This window comes from Haemaphysalis longicornis, unplaced genomic scaffold (genome assembly GCF_048455015.1).
Source record: "Haemaphysalis longicornis isolate Haplotype H1 unplaced genomic scaffold, Haemaphysalis longicornis Haplotype H1 scaffold_9, whole genome shotgun sequence".
Classification (NCBI taxonomy): Eukaryota; Metazoa; Arthropoda; class Arachnida; order Ixodida; family Ixodidae; genus Haemaphysalis; species Haemaphysalis longicornis.
This window is the reverse complement of record NW_027526460.1, coordinates 68,073,155-68,093,114: the sequence shown is the minus strand read 5'-3', so window position 1 is coordinate 68,093,114 and position 19,960 is coordinate 68,073,155. Positions and strand designations below refer to the sequence as shown.

Sequence of the window (19,960 nt, the reverse complement as noted above, 5' to 3'; positions counted from 1 at the left end):
ACAATCAGGTAAGTATACAGGCAACGGGCTTTCCTTAATATGTCGCAGTTACAGGTCACAAAACGAATCTTGTGCGGTGACAACAACAACAATCCACCCTGATTCCTTTTAAGTGTGAATACACGTTATAAGCGACCCCAAACCATCCACCGCCGCCGGCGGCGTCGGCGTCTGCAGTGCTCCTCTATAAACAAACAGCATCCGGCGCCAGGTTTCGATCCGCGGACTTTGCGGCCGCAACGCGACGCTCTACCGATCAAGCCACGGACGCGACGGTGATATCAGTGTTGACGCGCCTTATATCTTTAACGCATTCAAACTACGTCGTCAGCGGCGTGCGTTGGCGACTCAGCGGCGTTATAGCGGCTTGATAACTGCGTGGTGTACACGTGATACTACAAACCCGATGGAAGAGATGGAAGAGAAGGCGGCGAGGCGGTGGGCTGCGGGGGCCGAGCGCAAGCGCCGCAAGCGGGCCGACAACCGTGCATTCGCACTTTCACATTCTCCCCCTCGGGGAAATGCGGTGGAATTTTTTTCTCTGTATATGGACAGTATCTTTTTTTGCAATGGTGTTTGAAGTATTATGTGGACCAATTTCAAGGAAGTGGTTAAAAATAACGCCCAAGCTTGTTTTCGCAAAAGAAAGCAAGGTTTAGACGTGCCTGCTCTTTTCTACCAAGGCCAAATGCACGTCTGCTAGCGGTGATCTTGTTTCAAACCCTTTCATGGCCTGGTCCTGTGGCAAGACGGCTAAAAAATGTTTTCGAAGCGTGTGATAGATGGCGCCACAAAATTAGCAACCTAACCTTCTTCATCAGGACCGGTGGCGCCAACGCCTGCCTTTTTTTGGAACCTTCAATCTTCAAGGATTTCCCCGAGCACACCGCGGCGCTAGTGGCTCACTATAACGTCTGCGCGGCATCATTCAAGTTCTAAAGAAAGGCAAATCAGGTGTTGACACAAGCTACTGCGGTTTGTGATAACAATATTTTCGCGGTCATACTTGACTAAGTACCGTTTGGTTGTGCTTCAGTAAGTTTCGGTTTCCCTTCATGCGGTAGTTTTTATTCTATAAAAACTACAGTTGATGAATCCTTGGCAAGATTCGCAACAAATAATGACACACACACACACACACACACACACACACACACACACACACACACACACACACACACACACACACACACACACACACACGCACGCGCGCGAGCGCGCGCGCGCACTCACCACATATATATGTCATGTAAATATTTTTAATTCGAAAGTTTGCACTGCAGCATATTGCGGTGGAGGCGAGTATAGCTAAATGTACTGGAACACGTCATTCTCAGGAATGAAGCCTAAGAAGCACTGGAGCTATGGCCCAAAGGTCGAGCGTTTTTACTCGGGAGGTTGGGCTGGATGCGGCCCCGCGGTGTTTAGCTTCCGATGTTGGTAACCCTACAGACCACGGTAAATTTTCAGAAGATGGTGGATACCTGTGTTCGATGTTAATATGTAGCAATTGGAGAAACTATGAAGCCAAAATGGGCCCGTCGATCCGGTGGCCAGGTGTGGGTTACGGCTGGCGTGAGTTCCGCACTGACAAAAATCATTCGTAGCGCCACCTCCTCGTGACGGATGAGACACCAGCAAGGTTTGATCTACACCGAGGCATAAATGCGTATTCGGAGCGCCCAAGGTTTTTTTATGGTTGCCCAACTTGAGTTCAATAAAAATAAAGGCAGTGGATGCATGTATTTATACATGCGTGTGCATGGGACTGTAGTTAACTCGGCTTAAAACATTTCAGTGGCAGTGAAAACGCATAACTAGGAAATAACATTCATGAGTCCGCGTGTGACACCGATGTCCTGTACTAAAGAAATAAAGGGTGTTGTAATACAAAAGAACCCGGATTTGTGACTTGAAAAAACTTACGCTAATGTTTTAACCAGAAGAAGACGTCGTGTAGTATAAAGCGCATTGAACGCTGATTAACGTTTCTACGCTTTTCCCAATTGTGAGGGCATAGTGCGAAACTATTTCATTGCGGAAAAATCGACAAAAGTTGCTGTCTCAAATTTTCAATACCTAATCGCTTTCGTATTTTGTGTTGTGTTTTTCTTCATCGAAAGAGTCTCAATTAGCCATGATGATGCCAAACTGAGCTTAGCCAACCGTTTTGCGTGGGTACGTGCGGTGTATTAAGGTTGCGAGATTGGACTATCGGCCTCCGTTGTTTTATGAAAGCGGAAAAAAGTTGCGACCAATGCTGTCCCAATATATAGCTTAAAAAGCGGCACAAACGTTTGTACGCGCTTCATTCTGCAACGACGACGGAAGAAATGGATAAATAAATTTTAGTAGCAGTCCGGTATAGCAGCCGTGACTGTGTCGCGTGAGGGACAACAACACATAAACAACAGGAAGGAAAGCGAAAGGGAGGAGAACGAAGATGGCCATCTGGATGGTGTACCGATGCTTTCGGCGTTGTCACGGTCCTTTCGCTGAGTGGAGTCCGGTGGTTGCTATCCTGGTAATGAATGCTTGGGTATACTACGCCTACAACTTCCTCCTGGTCGGCAAGCTGGTGGAAACTCCCGCTCTTGGTGTCACTATGGCTGCTGTCTTCCACGTCTTGTTCATCATATGCATGTGGTCCTTCGCGTACACCACGCTAAAAGGTAGGCTGGGAAGCTTGCAGTTAAAAACATGCCACAGAATCGCACATGAGTCGGTTGAGCATGACATGTTTTGTCAATAAGGCTTGATTACATGCTCCCCGCGAGTTCTCAAATGTAGCTTTACGGTACAATGGCTCAACGCCGATTGAGAAGAGAAGAATTGGAGGCAACTATTACGATGGCTGCATCGCCTCCAACTGTTCTTTAGTTCTATTTGTATTATTACCGTGGCCTTGAACGCCTTTTTCGAGTGATTGTGTTTATTATGCCTGACCGCTCTGTGTTTGCTCTGAATTTGAATTCACAAGCCATGCCAAGCGATTTTGAGTTTTGCCTTGCCTTCTGTCATCTTTTCGGAGGAACCACACGTCTCTAGTATTAGACAGCACCATAGTCTTTATGTTCTAACCGTAGTCCGCTCCACTATGAGAAGCATACAAAAACAGAGTCATGTTTTTTGGGTGTGCAAGGATGGTGCCAAAATTCATAAGAGGCTCATAAATGTTTTGTGAACAGCAGAACTGCTTAGGCCGAGCATTATCCGTCCATCGCAGCAATAGACCTGGAAGTGTGAGAGAAAGCGGCGAGGAGGCAAGGAGCCCACAAGAAGTTGTCGGGAGTGCGCAGTTAAAAAAATTCTGCAGGAATTCAGAGAATTCTCTATCCATTACGCAGAATTCTTATGCCGCTTGTCTTTTTACGGCCGAATGTAATTTTTTTTTTCTAAATGCTGTCCGACCAAGTATCTACATTTACGGTATTATGACCAGTAGAAGCGGAACATCCACGAAATCTGTATTGTTGAGGAAATTCAGGACATTATACGGTTTGTCATTGTTCGTAATTGCTTAATATTTGTTTTATTTTCTAGTTCTTCAAAATTTTCATTTGACAAATAATATCCATTTGCGTAGTTTCAACGATTACAGTTGAAACTCTCGCAAAATCTACATTATTGTGGAAACGCAGGGCAATGCACGTTTCGCAATTTGCGTATTTTTTATATATTTCTTATTTTTAGTGTTTCAAAATTTCTTCCTACCAATTATCTCATTTACGCTAATATAACGATTCTAGATGGAACTTCGGGAAAATTTACGTTATTGTGGAAGTGCCATGCGTTGTAGGGTTTGCATTTTCCGTTATTTCTAATTTTTTCTTGTTTTTTATTTTTCGGAACTTCGCCCTACCAAATCTCTTTATTTACGTTATTTTAAAGATTGCAGGTATAACTTTCGCGAAATCTGCATAATTGTGTAAATGTCATGGGTTATGAGTTTTGCCATTTTCGTTATTATTCAATATTTGTCCTATTTTTTGTATTTTTTCAAAATGTCGTCGGGCTAATTGTCTCTATTTACGTTATTATAACGATTACAATTATAACTTAACCGAAATCTGCAATATTGTTCGAAACGCAGTGCGTTGTACGGTTCGCCAGTTTCCGTAAATATTTTGCATTTTTCTTATTTTTTTAGTTTCTTGAAATTCCTTTGCACCAATTATTTCTATTTACACTATTGTAACGATTACAGGTGAAACATTCTCGAAATCTGCATTGTTTTGTAAATGCCATGCGTTATAGATTTGGCCATTTTTGGCTATTTTAAATATGTTTCGAATTTAATTTTTCAAAATTTCTTCCTACCAATTATCCCCATTTACCTTACTATAACGATTACATTTGAAACTTTCCAGAAATCTGCATTATTGCGGAAATGCAGAGTGTTTCACCGTCCGCCAGTTACAGTAATTATTTTATATTTTCTTACTTTTTTATTGTTCGAAATTTCGTTCCACCAATTATCTCCATATACGCTAATGTAACGAATACAGGTGAAGATTTCGCAGAATCTGCATTATTGTGGACATTTCCTGCATTATACGTTTTGCCTTCATCCGTATATTTTTATACTTTGAATATTTTTTGACTTTTTCAAAATTTCGTGCGACCGGTTATTGTCATTGACGCCATCATAGCGATTACAGGTGGAGCTCCCACGATATCTGTTTTTTTTTTTTTTTTTTTTTGGAGAGGCAGGGCGTTACGCGGTTCTGGCGGTGGGGCTGCTCGGCAAAGAATGCTACGCATTAAAATGTGGTTAGGGGGCTCTCGGGAATCGTACCAGGGACTTTCACGCAGGGTAACGTGCAATCTGACCACTGCGCACCCTAAAGAACCAAGTGGTACTGGGTGAGCAGCGCGGAGAACAAAAACATGTGCAGCCAACTGAAAAAAAAAAAAAAAACGCCTCCCATGGCTCCAATTCAACCTGGGTTCCTCGCGTTTTGAAGTTGAGGTTGAAGTCAAGTTCTTTGTTCCAGTCACGTAGAATGGCTGAGCAGGTGGTAAAAAAGCCGCTGTACTCGCGGCTTGACGAAACTACCACCATCGCATTTTTATACCGGCCTCAGTCTGATTGAGCTATCGTCGCCTTCCGGGCGCACCGCATTTCTTTTGGGTTCGTGGCGTAGTCGTTTGCTGTGGCCTTGACCGCGTGTTCTAGCGCGTGCTAAAGAGGTCCACTTTGGGAGAGATGTGAAAGCTTGCGTACTAAACGATCCTGCCCGGTCTCTCATGGAGAACTTTGAGCTGCAAGTTCGGAAATAAATGTGAACTACAACAGCCGGGTCTCTGACGAAGGGACAGGGACCACCAACTCAGCTGTTTCTCCAGCCTTGCACATGTTGTGCCAGCTGCGCCTATTTGGCTAATGTGATTTGAGATTTCATAGCAGTTCACTTTATTTTATTTACTCCTCATCCTTTCGATATAAGAACCTATTGCGACCGTGTAAGTTTAACTGGGAAACAATCAACACATTAGCTCCGGCAAATTACCTGTTGTTGGTTCTAGTCAAAGAATTAAAAGGCATCGTAATCATTGTGGCGATCCAAGCTTCGCTGAAATATGCAAATAATATTTTCTCAGACAGGGGCGTTGCTATTTGTTTGCTGCACACACACAATTTTACTGCGACGTATTACGTGCCTCACCCGCTTCCCCAACCCCCCGTTTTCATTCCGGTCAAGACGATTTACTCGGTGCCACTCCAAGGCTCCTCCTGCTCGCCACCGCCGACCCTTCTTTCACAATTGCTATCACAATGGTTATTCCCTCGCCACCACTTATGCTTCTTTCGCAAGTTCAGCAGTCGGCTAACAGCGGTCGTAGCGCCGTTGTCAGATGATTGCGGAGAATCCACAGCAGCGTGAATGGGTGAAAAAACACCCGAAGGCCAGAGCCACCGCCCAGAATGTAGCCTCGGCCGTTCCCACTGCAAATTCCACCTCGACCACGGTCCCTGCCGGTTGACAGCAACTTACCCCGTTAGAACGCGCATGTGAAAACATAATTCTTCTTTACCTTGAAAGGCATTCTGACCAATACTGTCGTGTCAGCGGCCCTCCTTGACCAGCTGGTCATAGTTTTTATCAAGGAATATTATTAATAATTATAGAATTTAGTCTGGCCGCTTATAATGTTTTTCTCTCTCCCTTCGCCGGTGCAGTCCATGTCCAATTATGCGCCCATCCCCAGTTGCCGGTTTGGCCGTGCACTGGTTGGGGTGGACGGACGGGGCATGCCCGCACAGAAAGGCTCAATGTAGCTATGGATGGCATACCCGTTGTGGGGATGGGAGATTTAATTTTGGGAGTTTAATGGCTCAATGAACCCTGTCAGCTGTCCTCCGCAATCGAGCGGTTTGGGTCTGGATTGGTGTGCTGCACAGATAATAAGACGCCTACGGCTGGGCAGTGGAAGGTTCACCCATGTGCGTTCCCTAGAATAAAGGTGGAGGCATTCGAGGTGTTCAATCGCAATGGAACGTACGCATGTCGTTCGCTTGAAGGCAGAAGAGCGGAAACTGCAGAAGCGCCAGCCCGAACTGAAGCGTGAATGGGCACGAAAACAACGAAAAGCTGCTGCCGCCGCCTTTTCGTCTGAAGATTCTGAAGCGTCCGAATAGCATCGAATCCCACCCGGATGAACAGCAACTGGTCAGCTTTGAACGCCGACGTGTGCCAGTGTCCCCTGTTCAGCCTAAAGGGCTTTGAGAGCGACGTGCTAGACAGTGTCTTCCACTTCTAATCACCCGCTCATGAGCAGTATATGCGTGCACGGCTTGGGAGTAGGTGGGGGGGGGGGGGGGGGCAGGAGTGGTACGCGCAGGTAAAGGTTTCATACATTGACTGGTGACATGTCCGTTGTGTTGGCGTGAGGCTTAAACGTGGTCTTCAAACAGCTCAATACGACCGTTCCGGTGTCCTCAGAGGTATAACGGATTCGGCTGTAGTGTTACAAAAAAAGGAAGAGGCCTACGACGCGGGAGGGAAAGATATGGCTCTACGTTCGTCGGTTAGATAGCGCTCGGGACTTTCCAAATTTTATTGAGGTGATTGGAAAGGAAGTACGCTATGTCCAAAATTCCAAACAAACGTTTTCTTTCGTGTACTCTGGGAGGGCTTGCAGCTTGGCAGGTAATCGGTTTTCACAGAGTGTAAGGGCACTAATTGTTTAACATTTCATTACGACCTGCGGCATAAATTGCAGTCTTTGTTATTTTGGTGTACGCAAGGTAGATTAAATAGGTGTTTTAAGGTGATTTAAAGCATGTGTGTGGTTCCTGGCTAAGGCAACAGACTGCGCATGGGTGGGTGAATTCGGAACAATAAGACAACAAAACATTCGCCACCTGCTGGGCCAACGTATATTTATTTTGTGAATATCACAAAAGCTGGAAACGGCATGTGTTTTAAGGAGTCCTTAAAATTCCTAGCTTCATTGTAGGCCGTAGAGTAGTTTTTACATAAAAGAGCACGCAATCTGATTTTTTTTCCTATTTCGCAGGTGTGGCTCCGATACCGCGAGATTTCTACGTCAGTGATGTTGAACGCCAGCGTCTTGAGCTGCTGAAAGATTTTGAAGAACGATGGCGCTACCTTGGTGAGCTGGGGGACAACCGCGGCATCTTGACCCTCGGCCCAGAAAATTGTGTGCGATACTGTGACGTCTGCGGTTTAATCAAGCCAGACAGATGTCACCACTGCTCTGTGTGCAAAAGGTGGGTTCCAGTTCAACAGAAAATGACGGTTCCAAGTGTAGATAGAATTGGTATCTCATAAACACTTTCTAAACGCCTAAAATCCTCCTAAGTAGCGAATCGCAAGCAAAAAATGTCGAATTTAACAATCGCGGTAAGACGTATCCCCGAAATAGTTGTGGATGCCAAATTGAAAAGAAGCAGTTGAAGCACCGACAGTGATAGCGATGGAGCATTCATTGGGCGCCTTGGCTCTTGGTGACTGCTGCAGTGATAGGTTAGGTCAGCGCCTAATATGTTACCCTCGAGCTGTTCCGGTAGCACTCGGCTGGCTTCTAAACAAGAGGGCGTCAAGTAGCAGTCACATTTTCCAGTCACACAGTCATTTTCAAAAGGATCTTAGGCCAATGCATTTGCACGCACACCCAAAAATAAATCTGGGGCCGCTTTTGTGTTTAGTAGGCATGGTTTTGTCTTCTTTCAAAGCAAGTACCCGGTCACAGCCAGCAGCTTCGAGCCAGAAAGTCTACTGCCTTTTATATACTTTTGTTCCATTAGCTTTAGCAAACTTTTTGTGAAAACCGAAGGCATTAAAGGTATTTCCAAAATTTTACCTTGCAACAATGGCCGGAAATTTACATAGTGGTTAAACATTCCTTTCTCTGAAGAATTCACTGAACTTGTAGAAAATTAATGGAATTGCAGCAGTCTAAAAGAATTTTTGATACAAGACTGAAGACTGCTCAATGATTAGCAACTTCAAGAATTTTCAGCGCACTTTTCAGTACAAGCATGAAGGAGAGGCCAACACAAAACAAGCCCCGTTCCCTTCTTCTTCTTGGTCTATAAACACGTGGTGTTCAACCTTGATGTCCTAACCCCCCCCCCCTTCCCAGTCCAGCATGGTATACCAGTAAAAAAATTGTTCTTTGGGGTGGATTCTATAAAAATTCAAGGAAAAGATACTTCTTGAGCCTTCGAAAAGATTGCTCTGAATAATCGATCTAACCGCAGGTGTATCCCCCGGATGGACCACCACTGCCCGTGGTTTAACAACTGCGTTTCCTTCACAAACCTCAAGGCATTCCTGCTCACCCTACTGTACTCGTCTCTGCTGGCCGGTTACACGGCGCTGACCGGTGGCATACACGCCGTAATAGCCTGGATTAGCCTCGGACTTTCCCTGGTGTCCGTGCAAGTTACCATTTTAGTGGCCGGGGGAACTTACCTCTCGACGGCACTTGCCACCTTCCTGTTCGTTCACCTGGACCAGCTGAGCCGAAATCTCACTTCACTGGAAAGCAGCCGTATGACGGTGTTCCAAGAGTCCGGCGACTCATTCGACTTGGGTTGGTCCGAGAACTTCGTCCAGGTAAATTGGTTTTGGCGGGCCATTCTTCCACACTGCACCATCCATTCCAACTGTTAATAATGCAAACTAGGTTGTTGCACTTACTTCCACGCGTTATGCAGTGGAAAGCTTTTACGTGAAAGCAGTGAAAATTTCCTGCAGATGTCCATAAAACGAACGGACAACAAAGCAAACGAATCGATTTCCTTCCGATCCATTTATTTTTAGGGCGTTCGAATGCTAATAGTGGGTTTTCTGGGTTGCCTAAGTAATCTATAGCACACTTCTCGGTCAGAATATACAACCAAGCCCACGGACTATATACTTAGGGTGGTAGCCAGCGCCCCTCGGACTACTGGGGGTGAACCTATTTTTTAACCCCGGGCCGTGACACGAATGTCTACGACATATGAAGAGTGGTCGATCAGCGTTGAAATTTCTCAAGCTCCCTGTGGCACAAAGACTGCCATGACAGAGGCCCTCGCTATGCATGTAGCGAATCAGAATAGGAAATGAAGGGCTCGTTGAAAATAAGACAGAAATATTGGTTGGCAGTCAAGAAAACCTCGGTAAGCAAAGGGGTGGATGTAGTAGGTCATTGAAACAGGTAAAGAATTTAGAAACACAGAAAGAAAGTGGACAAAAAATGCCCTCCAGTTGTTATCCGAACCCACGACCTACAGAATACCGGTCTGGTGGGATGACCACTACGCTACGAGCGGGGCTATTATCCCCTACACTTTCTCGGGTGTTTTTGTGAAGGCGTTTTTGTTTCCTGCGCTTGGGGGTGGCAGCCAGCGCCACTCGGACTACTCGAGGGGAAGGGGACCTTCTTTTTAACCCCCGGACCGTGACTCGAGTGTCTACGACATGTCGAGAGTGGTAGACCAGCGTTGAACCCTCTTAAGCTCGCTATAGCACCAAGACTGCCATGACAGAGGCCCTCGCTGCGCATGGAGCGAATCAGAATAGAAAATGAGGGGCTCGTTGCAAATAAGACAGAAATAAGGGTTGGCAGCCAAGAAAACCTCGGAAAGCAAAGGGGAGAATGTAGTAGGTCATTGAAACAGAAAAATGATTTAGAAAGACAGAAAGAAAATGGAGCAAAAATGCCCGCCGGGAAGGATCTGAACCCACGACCTCCAGAATACTTTAACATAAGTACCCTAGAAAGTGGAGGGGATAATAGCACCGCCGGTAGCGTAGTGGTCATCGCATCAGAGCGGTATTCTGGAAGTCATCGACTCGGATCTCACCCGGCCGGCATTTTTCTCCACTTTCTTTCTGTGTTTCCAAATTCTTTATCTGATTCAATGACCTACTTCATTCTCCCCTTTGCTTTCCGAGGTTTTCGTGACTGCCAACCCTTATTTCTGTCGTATTTTCAACGAGCCTTTCATTTCCTATATTGATTCGCTATATATATATATATATATATATATATATATATATATATATATATATATATATATATCTATATATATATATATATATATGTGTGTGTGTGTGTGTGTGTGTGTGTGTGTGTGGTGTGTGTGTATACACATATATCGCGAGCAATAAAATTTGGAAGATGGTAGGGAACACGATTGTTGCCAACGTTTTAGCCCGAGATTTGCAAGAGACTTCAGCATGGCAAGTCTCTTGCTTAAACGTGTGTGTGATTTTCTGGGACATATGCGCGGATGTGTGTACAGATCTCAGTGATGTGCGTAATCTAACACATTACGCTGACCCCCCTGCTCACCCCCCCCCCCCCCCCCGAGCATTGCTTTACTAACACCTCTGAACTAATCTTGACTGATTGATTCTGTGGTATAACGCACCGACGCAACGCAGGCGATGAGGTGCGCCGTAGTGGAGGTCTCCGGATTAATTTGGCCACCTGGGGATCTTCAACGTGCGACGAAATCTACAAATGATGTCTTGTGGGCGATATTGCCAGCTAATGTAAATATTTCCGTTGGCCAGGTTTTTGGACGAGTGAAGCTGCTGTGGCCCTTTCCAGTGCTAACAAGTCTTGGAGACGGCAGCCGTTTCCCCACCAAGCTCCACCCTGATCCTGCAAAACTTCAGCTGCCTTTGGTTCGAGAGCACGAACTGCCTCGAAGAAGTGAGCTGAAAACATGAATTCAAATTCCGAAAATAGGGCAGAGTGTAGAAATACGCATGATTAATTCTTTTCCCAAAAAAAATATACATGCAAGGTGCATTGATACAGCTCTGCTCGTGTAACCTTTCGCAAAAAGTACAATTTGCAAGCAAAACATAATTCCCTAAACTTATTAAAAAACTAAAGCAGTTTTCAGTGAATAATTAAAAGAACAAATGGTCTCTTTCGGAGCCGTTGTTACGGCTACCATCGCAAAAAAATTATCTAAAACTTGAAACTGCAATTGTGCATGCAGCCCACATGTTGTCGAACTGCTGCACGTGCCTGGGGTTTTATCCTATACAACATTTAGCATTTTGGTAGCTCCAGTTTTTATTTTACTTCACATATGAACTACTTTTCTACGCCGTTTGCTCCTCAGAGAAATGTAAGAAAATTGCTGAGGATTCAAAGTCGTATTGTTACGAAATGAGTAAGTCAAAATATTATTTGGGGCGACTTGTAGTCTTGTATTCCGTGATGTCGATGCTAGGCTTACAATGCCGACATCGGATTCAGTGCAGAAGCACACTTGATGCAGAATAAATATTCTTTCTGCTTCAGCGCTGTATCCGTCGAAGCTGAAGGTAATCTGAGGCTGCGACGATATTACTGATGGATGTGCTTGGTGTTTTCCTGGGTTTTTGTTTTATTTATGCTCGTGCTCGGTAAAAGGCAGCAGTCGAGCTCCCCGAGTATTTTTTTTCTGTATCAATGAAAGCGTCACAATCAATGCACGTCGAGGGCATGCTAACGGTTAAAGGTTTATGGGCGACTTAGTGGGACACCCGCTAAGAGTGCACTTTTTAAAATCTAGCGAGCAACGCTCTCGTGGTAACATAAGTTTCTCAGGTCAGCGTCAGTTAGACGGAACAGTACTTCTGAAAAAGCATTGGAACTAATTTCAACTACGGCTACACAGTCTTGGACTCTGGCGTTATGTCATAGCCCACATATTTTCCGCCTGTACGATCATCGGAAAAAATTAAACACGGACAAAATGCGTCAACCAGAACGCGCAAAATGAAAACCAATACTAATCCTGCAATCAAAATAACGGCGCGATATTGCTATATTTGGAAAGCCACATGGTAAAGCTTGATTACAGTGATTAAACCACTCGGTAACTTCCCCTGCAAAGAAAGAAGCAGCTTTTTTATTGTTCTGGTTGACATTTCGGTGATCGTGTTTCATTTTTTTATGACTGTTAAGGTGATACACGTATAAACCAAGATAATGTTTTCCTTTTAATTAATTTTTGTGCCCTAGTTCACCTCCGCTAGTTCACCTCTGTTCGTCGATCGCGTAAGAAGGGACCAATGCATTTCACCGCTTTCGTGTCTTTACTCAAAAACATGTAATTCTCACTTCTGCCACCCAAACAATTTTTCATTTTTGTTTTTTTATGTCTTATCTCTTTGCACGCTTTGTCCCTGTAGTTATCAGTACTGATTTTGCTTTTCTTGACGGCAAAAGTTAAAACGTAGAAAAGGCGCACCTGTTCACAGACCTTGTAAGTATGGACAAGGAAGGTCATCTAAGCGTAAGAGCGAAAATACTTAGTTTAGTTCAGATCACTTAGTTTAGTTAACGATAAAAAAGTATCACATAGAGTAGCAGGGTCAGTACTGCTTAACCAGAGGAAAAGATAAGGAATAAATAAAGATCTTACTTTTCTGCGCAAAGGCATTCATAAACTGGAACAACTGAGGGAAGTGTCGGTTGGTGGTGTTGTTTTGCAAACCCGGCAGTCTACGCGATGCGGCTGGAAAACAAAAACTTCCATTCCGACGACACTGTTATAAACTGGCGTTTTGTGTAATAATAATTGATTAGCCTTAGAAATACCTTAATTTTCGGGTATGCTGTGCACACATTTCAAGCGATAGAAACAGCGCGTCGACATGAGTAAGGGAAGGGCTACAGGAGAAATTGCTGAACAGCGCTTCGTCGGGTTTTTTTTTCTCTTATTTTTAACCGTGCGCGGTTTTCGCAAGTTGGAATTTTGTTATCCAGCGCCAGCTTCAAGCCTGTTTGCGCCGAAATTATCTCCGATGATCAACCCATCGTTCTACTCATCCATTCGGGCTTTGATATTATACTTGCAAAAAAATCACAGATAGCGCCTCCCGTCGAATATTATACTGCACATTCAAACACTTCTGTGTCACCGCATTACATATAGCAAGAAGAATACATCAAAGTTGGCATAAAAACTGCGCTCAATACCGCTTCAGAAAAGTAACACTGTTGGTCACAGCCCTTGACTTTTTGCGGAATATAGGCAGAAATATATATATATATATATATATATATATATATATATATATATATATATATATATATATATATATATATATATATATATATATTATAGTAAATGTGCCTGGGTCAATATCCAGCAACAGTACCTGAAGCTAGGCATTTAAATTGGCTAAAGGTATGGCAGTGTAGGCGCTGGAATGTTTGCCTTTATTATAATGTTCTCACTCCCGTTTCGCCCTGCGTTGCAGCAACAGCAGCCTGGGCGACCATTCCTGTGCCTCCGGGAGATCTGAACATGCCTTCGCCGTACCAGTATCAGTACAACAGCACCGACTACATTACACCCGCTCCGGAGATTGAGCCGTTGACGCCGACAACGTACTTCTGCCCCACCAAACGAGCTCCACCTGGCACGGTCGCCGACTACCCTCGACAGGTCCTACGAGCGATAGACGTGGAAGAGAAAAACGAAACCAACAAAATATCTCCATAAAATTGCGAAGCTAAATATTCGGATTTAATAAAATTGCACACGCATTGCAATGGGAATTTTTATTTTATCTTAAAGTGCTGTATTGTCTGTTACATGATCATACTCAAAGATAAATAGGTCGTACAACCACAGAAACGTCTGCATAAAATAGGTCGGATTGTGCGGATTTATTAACAAAGTTTACACATTCATCATCAGCTGATTTCGGTTCTATTGTTTGTTTGGTGCAGGTTTTTGTTTTCGTATGCAAAGGTTGTTAGGTAAATATAGATACGGAATTGGCAACACCCAGTGATTGTCGTGTGCTAATAAGATGGGGTTTTTCGAGCCTTTTCGAAAGTCGGCTGTAGCAGCGTTGCTGTGTCTGGTCTGAGGAGGCTTTGGCTGTGTCCGCAGTATGGTTCCTAAAAATATTTGCTACTCGGATATCCCCGCGCCTGCTCTATGGCGAGGCGTGTCCGCGCCGCTGATGCACGCACAGCGTTGCGCAGAGGGCGCTGCGAGCAATCGGAGCGCCAGAGCAGCCGCCGGCCGGCCTGCGCCGAGCGCTACTGCCGATGAGAGCGGGCGCGCAAGGGGTTTGTCAGCCAGTTAGAGCATTGAAATCTAATGGTTCGCGGTACATCAGCTCACTGTTTAAGCTGCGTTAGAACTACTATTAGGCTGTTTAATTTCACAGCCAGAATTTCCCGCGAATCGGTCTACGGAGCCTATTTGCGGCCGCTGACCTTCGCGAGTGAGACCGAAGGATGAAACCGCAGCAACAAGAGTAGCCGTTTCACTGCCGCCGCTATAACCATTATTTCGCGCAATGTTGAAAGAGTGATGAGACTGTTGTACCCTCACTCGTTTATTTCGGAGGGAGATGATGTACGGTCAACCTCCAAGGTCGCGTGGCATCCGCTAGCGCTGGGGGAGCGTCTCCCACTTGATACGTTACTTGAACGGCGTTCACCTCGCGCGACACCTCGACTCTTTCTGACGCTTCCTGAGGGTCCAGAACTGCAGGTGAGGTTGGCGATGACCCTGTTGGTGAAGGCACTTGTACCCGGGCCGTCCCGTGTCATGTGAACAACGGATGGCTCACCTTCCTTTAAGGAATAAAACCTGGGAAGAGGAGGCGGGAATATGAAGGGCAGAATAGAGTTCAGTGTGATGCTGGTGTCCCTCTTTGGCGGGGGTGGAGGTGGATCTGAGAGCAGATCAAAGCCCAGGACCTCCCCAAGGTCGGGCAACAGGGGCTCGAGCACTCGCGTGCCGTCTGCGACGGCTAGAATCGGCTTCGGAAGGCCGACAACGCCCTCTCCGTCGCCTCCACCCACTGCTCCTCTGGCGACCTCTGACCCCCAGCAAGCGGGCGCCGCCTCTGACCGGAACGACGTGAACGAGAACCTCTTGAGGAACCGGAGGTTCAACAATCGTAACAACAAGGTGACGGGCAAAGGGTCAACCCAAACACACATAGCCCGCGTGGAAGCTGTGTAATTCGTTGAACCTCCCTCACTCGTTTATTTCGGAGGGAGATGTTGTACGGTCAATCTCCAAGGTCACGTGGCATCCGCAGTGACATCGCGGGCAAGGCCCGTGAAAGGGAAGCGCGAGGAGTTTGCTAGAACTGATGTTTGAATAAACTGGTGCTGACGCGGAGCTTCTGGGTCTGCCTCCTGCTTACGGCGTAGACCTGCGACCGTCCTTAAAACAGAGACCACGTCCAAATAGAGCCCGCCGCACCACACGCAGTGTTTGTTCCAGTTATTTGGGAAAACGATTAGATTATCCCTGAACGTCATGCATTTGTCACGTGACAATGCACAGGTAGATTGTCACGAAGAAGGTGTATTTACGAAAGACACCGTAGTCACCGGGACAGGGGTGGGTTGATGGCGCGAACCCAGTCCAGTGGGAGCTCTGAGTTCGTCTACCGTCTCTTCATTCCATTGGTCATCGACCAGCGTCCTTCCACCGGAGCACATACCCAGGGAGAGCTTGCCCACATGGATATGGGGTTATGCTCCGTGCACGTTTCCCGAGAAGCTGGCGAAAGTCTCTGACTCAACTCCCCCGCAACAGAAAGACAGTCCAGGTGCCTGTTATGAAGAAGGAGCAGTAGTAGGTAGATTCCGTCGGTGGTATGGCTTGAGGCGGCTCACGTGAACGAGCTGAGGTGCTGGGTGCCCAGGTGAGTTTACAGGTAACACACGCACAATTTCGTAGGGGACGGTGGGTGACGGCACGTTCGACGCTGTAGGGGCCAATGAAGCGGGAAATGAGCTTCTCAGACAGTCCATCTCGGCGAGAAGGGGTCCACAAAAGAACCAAGGAGCCAGGAGCAAAGTGTGCACGGTGGTGGCGCTCGTCGTATCGAGACTTCTCGGATGCTTGTGATGCCAAAAGTCGTTCTCGGGCAACCTGGCGCGCCAGTTCAGCATGAGCGAAGACGTCACGAGCATATGCAGTGGTCGTATCACTTGAAGTCGGTAGGGTGGTTTCGAACGGTAAATTAGGCTCGCGGTCAAAAAGAAGCAAGAAAGGAGAATATCCAGCAGTGTCGTGCCGGGAGGAATTATATGCAAATGTGACATAAGGTAGTGTAACGTCCCAATCTGTATGTTTGTGGAAACGTACATTGCAAGCATGTCAGTGAGCGTTATATTGAGCCGGTCTGTAAGGCCATTTGTTTGAGGATGGTATGCAGTCGTCAGCTTGTGCTTTGTTTTACAAGAGCGAAGAAGGTTCGCACAAACTGTGACAAAAAGTACCGGCCACTGTCCGTGAGGAACTGTCGCGGAGCACCATGACACAGGATGACGTCCTACAGGAGGAAATCGGCGACATCTGTAGCACAACTCGTGAGGAGCTCACGGGTGATAGCGTAGCGGGTAGAACATTGAAGGTGGTCGGCATGTAGCCGGCCAGGCTGGCTCGAGATCGAGAAAAAGGTAAACTGAAATCTGTAGTGAATAGCTTTACCAAGAAAAAAAAAACGACCCCTTCCTAAATACTTCGAGGGGGCTGGATAAAGCAAGGCAAGGTCACTGGACTAAATAAGCCACAAGAACTTTTCTTCTTAAATTCAATCATCCGCAAATAAAATGATTTACCGTAACACAAATATTCTCCCTTGTTGCTTTCCCCGAGTGCGTCTCGCAATTGACTCCGAGTATGCGGGCGATCAAAATAAAGCCCTGTGCAATAAAGATTGCAAGCGCAGTTACTCTTTGGCAGCAGTATTTTATAAAAGTATGTTTCGCGTGCTCCTAAAGGTAGCGAATTTTCCAAATTATGGAATTCATGAAAATTGCAGGCGCGCAAAATTAAAGGTTTAATAGTACCGCCTTTCTGCATGTTGACTGAACGGGCCAAAAAACACCGTATACATGCGTACACGCGTAATTTTTTTTTATTCAGAAGTAACATTTAAAGGATATTCCCGACTGAGATGGACCCGCCGCGGTGGCTCAGTGGCTAAGGCGTTGCGCTGCTTAGCGCGAGGTCGCGGGTTCGATTCCCGGCCGCGGCGGCCGCTTTTCTGATGGAGGCGAAAAGCAAAAACGCCCGTGTGTACGAGATTTCGGCGCACGATAAAGATATCCAGGTGGTCAAAATTAATCCGGAGCCCTCCACTACGGCGCGCCTCATCGCCTGCGTTGCGTCCGCGCGTTAAACCCCACAATCAATCAATCAATCAACCGACTGAGATGGCAGCGAAGACGTGCGATGGGGCCAAAGTAACGAGCGGTGCGAATTGGGCAGATCCCGTTCAAGCTTCAAAGCACATATTTGACTCGCAAACAGGGAGAGGTCAGGATGGTTCCAAAGTGCCACCAAAGAATTTGCGGAGCGCCGACACACCACACAAATGTTTTCAGGCGTTTACACATCCAGGGCAGTGTACGGCGGGGCTATACAGAAAAGATGCTTCTTTGTAAGGTAACAAGGCGAAATTCCGCGTAAGGTGCCACAGTTAGTACAAGATACCGTGCCGACAGTGTTTCCCCGACGCCCCCGAGTATGTGTGGAAGCCTTTTGCCCTGAAGTGGTAATAGAGGATAGAACGCAGCGACACGATTCCGTGGTTTGTCTCGAGCGTTCTAAATATACGAAAACGTACTCCCATTAATGCAGGCTTCGTAAAAAAAACTGTTTGTATTCGCAGGGACCAATTTATTTGGAATTTTGTAGACGGTATTGACGAGAGGACGAAAGCGCACGGTTACAATCGGCTGAAACCGTCCGGACCTACGAAGGCAGCACGGCGGAGCGACGTCCGCCGCACTGCTCCCTGCGCCAGCACTGACCGGCCGCGCTTCGATTGCCGGCAGCGCTGCCGCGGCATGCATCACGGAGGATCCCCCTTCGCGGCCGCCGTACGGCAGACTAGGAAATATTTCTAGGGACCATACCGGCATCGTTAGGAGCAGGTTGCCAGACTCGCCTATAAAAGGTGCAGTGGTCTTGCCGCCGGTAGCCTTGCAGAAACTGGTTCCCACAATCACGCACAAAAGGCGCAGTGGTCTCGCAAGATGTCGAGGCGACGAAAAGAAGATCAGAATGCTGGTGGACGAAAAGCAGAGAGAGGAATAATGCCTAGGGCAGTTACCACCTGTAACAGAAAAAAAAAGTATTCTGTGAAAATAAGCTTTTTGTGCCTGCCCTAAGCAGCGATAGTAATGAATGAAGAGTATAAAGCATACGTATATTAGTCCTTTTTGGTAAGATGACATGTCATCACCCGCTACAAAGGCGAAACCAATAGCAATCATCATTATCATCATCATCGGTGGCTCGCAATGTCTCGCAGTGTCTCACAAAGCGGTCTCGCAAAAACCGCAGTGGTCTCGCAGTGGTCTCGCGCCGCTGCTGTTCACGGCTGACCGCCCGCAGGCATTCGTGCCGCCAGAAGAAAACCAGATCTCCGCTGTGTCAGCAGATGTTGTACTGGGTGCAACTGAGTTTAACTTTTGTTTGCAGAATAATTGGTCAGCACGCAGGTATACAAACTTTTAGAAGCGGTAATGGGCGATTCCTGTGTTTGTAGTGTGGAATTAAGTAAACACGTATTGCGAAAGAGGGCATGAATTGTAACTTGACGCTAAGCCCACATTCACTGCATTAAGTCTGTCAAACCGTCACTTTAGTTTAAATACATTGTAAGCGTTACAAATATAACAAAAATGTTTTATATCTTAATGGGCGTACGGGGCAGTTGGAAAACTCCTTAGTAAATGATTAGTCTCTTTAAACTTTCCTTGAAGTGGTTTGAAAAACTGAGTTCTTTTGAGACTCTATGCTTTGATTGCAATATTCTCTGGATATTTTAGACGTCTAGGTTCAGCAATTCAATTTTTTGTTCCGGCACATTTTCAACATTTTCAACAGCTGAAATCGCACATGCATTGTTCTGCTTCTTCGGACATGCTTCTGGAATATTTTTTTTTGGGGGGGGGATTTTTTGGGTAATATTTATCAACAGAGACGAACTGGTTCTGTCAGAGGGCTGAACACGGTTAACCATTCTAGGAAGTAAAACAAATTACGCAATATTTTGTAATCTTTTTCGCTAGGAGAAACCCCGAAACACAATATTTTGACATTCGCACAACATAATTAGAAACACTCTCCCGATATCTGAAGGCGCCTGACATGTCATTAAAAATAAAAAATAAACATTTCACCCTTTAATTTTTAGGGGCGTATTTTTTACCAAAAATCAATCATACGGGATAGCTACATTACAATAAGAATGAGCCCTCAAGGTTAGAAGTCCCTATATGTGGCAGTTTGTATGAATGTAAATGTCGCTGCTACTTAGGCATTTTACTCAGTTATACGGATAATTCACAAAAGCTGTGCAAGCCATTTTAGAGGATTTGGGGGCTCACCGTATAAGGTGTAGTGCTGCTGAGCCCATGCACAAGGCTTGGATTACCGGCCGCGGCAGCCGCCTTTCAGATGGATGCGAAAAGCGAAGAATATATACAG

At 46.0% G+C, this 19,960-nt stretch overlaps 1 protein-coding gene across 1 annotated transcript; it reads left to right on the top strand.

Moving 5' to 3' along the window:
* The first annotated feature begins 2,527 nt into the window (after positions 1–2,527).
* Positions 2,528–13,996, top strand: LOC144153242 (palmitoyltransferase ZDHHC15B-like). The gene is made up of 5 exons (XM_077684891.1): positions 2,528–2,672; positions 7,525–7,738; positions 8,732–9,089; positions 11,040–11,181; positions 13,734–13,996. The coding sequence occupies exons 1-5, from the start codon at positions 2,528–2,530 to the stop codon at positions 13,976–13,978; spliced, it is 1,104 nt and encodes a 367-aa protein (XP_077541017.1). The 3' UTR covers positions 13,979–13,996.
* The last annotated feature ends 5,964 nt before the right edge of the window (positions 13,997–19,960 follow it).